The sequence below is a fragment of the Eptatretus burgeri genome, chromosome 5 (genome assembly GCF_056783735.1).
Source record: "Eptatretus burgeri isolate ZD-2024b chromosome 5, Ebu_testis_v1, whole genome shotgun sequence".
NCBI lineage: Eukaryota > Metazoa > Chordata > Myxini > Myxiniformes > Myxinidae > Eptatretus > Eptatretus burgeri.
The window spans coordinates 24,756,517-24,763,350 of record NC_140965.1 but is presented as its reverse complement, the minus strand read 5'-3'; the positions used below and the strand labels follow the sequence as shown (position 1 = coordinate 24,763,350).

Genomic DNA, 6,834 nt, shown 5'->3' with positions numbered 1-6,834 from the left:
CCATCAAGTTTGACCGACAACGAAGGCACGTGACCGTGTGACCTCTGTTAGTGACCAAAACGTTGTCACACTGTAAAACGTGTTAGGGGACATGTACGCACTGGTCTGAACCCCCTCCACAACCTCCGGTGCATACATAATAAATAGATAGCCTCTTCCACGTCTTGGTGGCTCGAGAGTACAGTTAGTAAGAAGTTATTAAAGGAAATCTCATCGTTCATGACTCGATAATTATCAAAAAGGTAAATATCAGTGCCTCCTTAATGATCCTCTCTCTGACGTGCAACTTCAAGATGGAGAAATGAAGAGTGTTGTGGCATTGGCTTTAAGAAAACAAATCCTTTTAAAGAGTTTTCAAAATGTACGTAAACATGCTGTTTGATTAAAAGGAAGGAACCATGGAAGAGAAGTAGAAAATGCCATTTGTAAAAATAAACAAATCCTCCACATTTCAAACGAATTGCTATAGATAGGGTTGGGCATTGAAAATTGGCAAAAGATTCCAAACTCTGTAGTTGGGAGAAGAATGTGGATCGAACGTGAGGATCCAAAAGCCATCATTCCATGTAAACATGGGCACATGTTTACACTGATTGGGGTAAAACTGGCACGATTGTCCTGAATTTAGTGAGACGAATGCCTTCACCATATCTCACAAGTCGCCATTGATTGAGACAATTATAGTGATGTTTTCAACAATAATATAAATAGTGTGTGGCGGATTTTAGCGGATTTTGCATGAACTCTTGCACTCGACCAATCAATCTCACTGAAACTGGCAATGAAAAACAATGGGGGTTTTTTTTCCTTTTATTTCAATGTAGCATGCCCATAGCTCATATTTGGACCGTTCTTGGACTGGCCCCCTGAACACAATGGAGTGGTTTGTGGTTGTCCACTCCCCTGGAGCCCTGGATATATATATATATATATATATCTAGGGGTCCAGGGGTTGTGGTTGCATACTCCCCTGGAGTCCCAGATATAGTACAGAGGTTTGTGGTTGCCTGCTACCCTGGACCCTCGATATAGTACAGAGGTTTGTGATGGCCTGGACCCCTCGACCCCTAGATATAATACAGGGGTTTGTAGTTGCCTGCTTCCCTGGATATAGTACAGAGGTTTGTGGTTGCCTGCTAACCTGGACCCAGAGATATAGAACAGGGGTTTGTGGTAGTCTTGACACCCGGATATCGTTCAGAGGTTTGTGGTTACCTTGACACCCAGATATAATACAGAGGTTTGTGGTTGCCTTGACACCCAGATATAGTACAGAGGTTTGTGGTTGCCTTGACACCCGGATATAGTACAGAGGTTTGTGGTTGCCTGCTCTCCTGGATATAGTACAGAGGTTTGTGGTTGTCTGCTCTCCTGGATATAGTACAGAGGTTTGTGGTTGCCTGCTACCCTGGACCCCTGGATATAGTACAGAGGTTTGTGGTTGCCTGCTACCCTGGACCCCTGGATATAGTACAGAGGTTTGTGGTTGCCTTGACACCCAGATATAGTACAGAGGTTTGTGGTTGCCTTGACACCCAGATATAGTACAGAGGTTTGTGGTTGCCTGCTTCCCTGGAACCCCAGATATAGTACATCTTCCTTTCCTCCATAATCATCCCCATTTCTAACCTAAACCCCTTTCAGCATCATGTTCAGTTGGCCCTTGAGATCACGCTTTGGGCGGACAGCATATACAAAGACTGTCGTCAGGAGGTCATAAAAATACTCTCTCAGCCAAGTAATGTACCACGTCCACAGACAGACCAAGACCAACGTACTCGCTGCTCTGCCCAGAGAAATTTACCCGAGGCATAATTCGATAAAAAAAACCAGGATGATGTTCTGTGAGTGCCAGTTCAATCGTGTCACCGACAATCAATTTTACCTTGTGGGCTAGCATAATGTACCCACCTTCCCCTTAATCCCCCCCTACCACACCTACCTCCTAGGATGACAGGTAAATATCGGTTTGCAGGAGTTGCATCATGTCAAAGAGGAATTCATTCGTTTTCTCATTAACAGATAGTCGGATAAAGCTCGATGGTTCATTCTTTCAAGTGCTTGAAGATGTTTTAGAGCAATGAATGAAATTGCATTTATCAAAAATCTCAAAAGCACTCGAGTATTCACTCGGATGAAAACGTGAGACTTGAGATCCTTCGTCCACCATTGAAAGAGAGTGTTACCTGTGCATTCCATAATTCATTTTTAAATCAGGAAAGCCGATTTTCTATTCACTGTGTAAATTGCATTTTGTGATATGGGGCCATTTATGTATTAAGAATGCACACGGAGGATGGGGTGGGGGAATAATTTGATAAATCTTCCCCAGAGAGGGGTGTGGGGGGTCGAGAACTCTGCCATATTTGCATGTTGTAATAAATAGATGGCCTCTAACTACATTTCTATGTTTATCTTGGCCACTTAAAACTCAACTGATTGAAATATAGTGCCTTTGTCTTTTGATTCCTCTCCAGATTCTCAAGATGATCCAAACTCCTTGGCCAACAACCAACACGCTCGCTTTTACCCCACAATCCCAGGTCCCCTTTACCCATCTCCTTCTCCTTTTGCATCGACTTCCAAATCGCTGAACCCAAACTCCATGGCTACACCGACACACCATCCTCATCAAGCTCGTCACCCCTGCATGTTCGGTGAAAGCGGAAGTGACGGACCGTATACGCCCAACAATCTGCGCCTCATCAACCTCGAACCCGGATCTGATCCCGCTCCCGAACCCAATCCTTCTCCACACCTTGATATTCCGCCTGAAGCAGCTTGGACCTGCCCAGGCGTCCTCGCAACTTCACCACGAGCCTCGGCCGCACCTCTTTTCCCCAATAACCCCGAGCCACAAGCTCCAAGAGGAGTCAAGCCATACCATGTTTCATTCTATCACCCTGTAGAGACGAGCACAACTGCAATCGCGTGTTCTTCACTCCTCGCTACCCCAACGGGTGTACCTGATCCTGGTGCTGGCATGCAATTTTTGTGCCCAGGTGAAACTCGAAGCTTTGCTTCTGGGTCGGGGGTCATCTGGCAAGATGGATAGCTGCACATTTAGTGCAGGTGACCAGATGCAATGATATTTACGATTAATTCCACGGCACATAAAAAGAGGTTTTATGTTTCAGCCACAAAAATCAACTCCAGCAAGGATTCTGCATGACATTTTAATAATCAAGTGTTTATTAAAATATCTGAAATGATGCAGACATGACATCATGAGGATGTTGGGCAGAAATACCAGAAATGCATATGTATATATAGTGTCCATTCCAAGACATTTAAGAATCGAGCGCTAATTGTGGACAAGCATCAGACGTCTAGAATTTAACAACAGAGTTCAACAGGAAGTACAACCTGGTCATTCCCACGAGATGAGCTAATATTATGAGTTGGCTATATGACGGACCATATACGATGCGATTGGAGATATTACCCAAGTGGTAGCATTTGCAATTTTGCTTCATAATGCCAAAAAATTTTTAAATTATAATTAAATAAATGGAAAAATAAATGATTGAAAATAAAAATTAGGACCACCGGCCCTGTAGCTTATCTGGGTCCTGGCCTAATGTTGTAACCCAAATTTGGTGGCATTCTAACTGGTGGGTCTTATCTGGAGAAGTTTTTTTTTTGAAGGAATTTACGTGATTTTTCCCAAAAATTTACAAAGGCCGCCATTTTGACACACTTCCGGTCACGTGATCGGCATGGCCTCCGCAATTTAACATCATGACCCTGTCCTAATGTAACCCAAATTTGGTATCTTTCTGACTGGTGGGTCTGGAGAAGAAGATTTTTGAAGGAATTTCCTACGTCCACCATTTTGACCTACTTAAAGTCATGTGACCCCGGAACGAGCTTTGCAATCCCCGTTACCAGACAGGTTACCAAACTTGAAAATTGAAAATAATCAGTATTTTTAAAATAAATAATTGAAAACTGGTGGAAATTAAACAATTAAATATCAGATAATGGAATAATTATTCTTCAAAAACGGGCCACCACACACACCCCGAGACGAAACACTTGATGCCTCCCTCCGGGAACTACAACAATCATGAGGGATGATGGGACAGGTTGAGGGTTGAGAGGAAGAATTTGCATGGGAGTAATGGGACAATCCAGAATGCGGATATATCGTGTCTGTATAATCGTGTGACCCTGTTAACACCACAAATGACACAAATAGACATGCAATTCAACGTTGGCTCTCGATGAGTCCACCTTTAAAAAAAAAAAAGGGCAGGATGCCTCATAACACAGGGGACATACAGTCTTAAATGGCTGGAAAGAGGAACACAGCTTGTAGTTTTATCGAGACAGGCAGCAAAGGATCTCGCTGGGAATGAGGAGCAACATTCGAATTGTGGAACAAGACCCGAGACGCCGGCGAAAGAGGATCAATCGTTTGACCAATACATTTCCGTTGAACAGACTTTGTATCCTGTGGGGAAAAAGACATGTCAAAGAGCGGTCGATTTACTATGTATGAAAAATGAGGGAATTCCCCACCCCCGCTACATTTCCATGTATGCCCCCACACCTGCCCTTTTGCTGCCCTCTCCTGACACTTACTCCTATCTCCCAACCTTCTTTACTTATCTACCCCTTCGCCCATTACTTCTTTACCCCCTTTCCATTCTCCTAATTCTCCCCCCACTTCCATTTCTCAATTTTAATCTTCCCAATTTTCCCCAAACTCCATAACCAATACATGGCCCCTGAGCTTGGACGGGAATTCTCAGCAGCAGGTTTTCGATGCCAGCCTGGAGATGCTGCCGCACCGCCTCACAGGTGTGAAAACTTTTGACACTTCGCATTATCTCGATGTGTAAAGTGATGGAGAGGGTTGTCTGGAGAAGCTGAAAAGTGGTTCACGTATTCCAAGAACGTGACGAGACCCAGGACACTGTCTGTTGGACAAAAGTAGAGAGAGAGAGAGAGAGAGAGAGAGATGCACAGAGAGAGAGAGAGAGACACAGACACAGACACAGACACAGAGAGAGACGCAGAGAGAGAGAGAGAGAGAGAGAGAGAGAGAGAGAGAGAGAGAGAGAGAGAGAGAGAGAGAGAGAGAGAGAGAGAGAGAGAAAAAAAAAAAAACCCCTTGGAAAGTAAGGCTGGATGGCTTGTTATGTTCAAAGCGTCGAAGATTTCTGGAGATCTTTCCTGACCGCTTGGGTTCAGAGCTTTAACCTTGATACTCTGAACCCAAGAGGTCAGGAAAGAAACTTTGAAAAAGTTATTGAATAATAACCGATGATCTAACCTCATTGATAATGACCATAAAGGGGTCACTTTTGAGACTATTTCATCGTTTGATGGATCATGCATGACATTGCAGACTTTGATGGAAATGGAAGAAAATGATAACCGCCACGAGAATGTTCAAAAGTTGTTGCGATGAGATACAATAATAATCAAAAAACCGCTAACTTATTTTTATATACAATCTCCAGTATAATTGTGTGTATATATATTTAATAATCAATAATAATGGAGGCCCGTACTCTTCACAGAGCTTTTGGGATGTTCAGGACACGGAATTCGTTCAGGGTACCGGTGATGGCTCCACGACTCTCCGTCAGACATTGGTGGGATCTTTAACGTCCGCCAACTCATGCTGCCAGATGGGTTTTCCAGTTGAATGTCCATCCGAGGGATGGCACACACACCTGCATGTGAAACACCAGGATGGCAGTTTATAGCTGGGGTGGGATTCGAACCCGGGTTAATAGACGGTTGAGATGCTAGTGTATATACCTTCTGAGCTTTCCTGCTGGTCCTCTATATAATTAGTAAGGAATTATTTTTCTCACTAATTATTTTCTTGTCCATGATGCGATTTGTATGTGCCGGCGCCTTCGGACACTTTTGCCTCGAAACTTGGACAGGACAAGCTGAGCAGGTATAACTCGAGCACTCACCATCCAAGTCATGTTGTCTTGAAGGTATTATATAGTTACTGGAGAGACGTCATCCTTGTTTGTAAAAAAAGGTTCCGTGCCATCAGTCGGTTCAAAGGACTGCTGCAAGGGAATGAGATGTTGGAATGACCCGATGACCTCGATTGGAACATCGACTGGATGTGGATCTGGATACCTATTGATCCACCTGGTGTTTCTGCTCGAATTCTGCTAAGCTGAGTTGCTGTCCTTGTACAAAGCCACGAAGTGCCTTTTCTGTCCATCAAGTAAATCGTTTATATATATATATATATATATATATATATATATATATATATATATATATATATATATATATATATATATATATATATATATATATATATATATTAAAGACAAGAACATGTTCCAGATGTTTGGATTGTCTCATTTGCACACCGCAACCACTCACAAGATGCATCATCAAAGGAAGGAAACGTCCTCCTCCTCTTCCTCCGAGGTCAAGAAACCATCTATTTATTACGTACACAAATCTTTCATGAACGTCGATGACCTCCACCACCGAAGGTGAATGGACATTGTGCTTTGTCCCCTGTCTGTCTTTCTGTCGATGAGCACGATATTTCATAAAGTTATGGACGAGTCATGACAAAACTTGGTGGATGAGTCGGGTAGGTGGCAAGAACTCCGGATCCAGATCTGCCCTATGAATGGGATACAAAACGTAACCTGTTCACCTGGAGGAGGTATGCGCTCCAAGTACCGAGTGCCATTCTAGTTTCCCTTCTGTTCCAGTCCACCCACACACTCTCCTTTATCTCTCTGATCGTCCCTCCTTGTGTTCCTTTTGTTTCTTCTGCCGTGCGTACGTAATAAATAGATGGCCCTGGTGGGGATTAAATGTAGATTGAAATAC

General features: G+C 43.4%; 1 protein-coding gene across 11 annotated transcripts in view; it reads left to right on the top strand.

Moving 5' to 3' along the window:
* The window catches only part of LOC147026089 (T-box transcription factor TBX4-like), a 198,510-nt gene extending 195,294 nt beyond the window's left edge, over positions 1-3,216 (top strand). For all 11 annotated transcript variants that reach the window (XM_085881136.1, XM_085881135.1, XM_085881137.1 and 8 more), the window contains one exon: positions 2,478-3,216. In XM_085881136.1, coding sequence (XP_085737262.1) covers positions 2,478-3,055 — 578 coding nt within the window. In that variant the 3' untranslated portion in view covers positions 3,056-3,216. The remainder of the gene's footprint in view (positions 1-2,477) is intronic.
* The last annotated feature ends 3,618 nt before the right edge of the window (positions 3,217-6,834 follow it).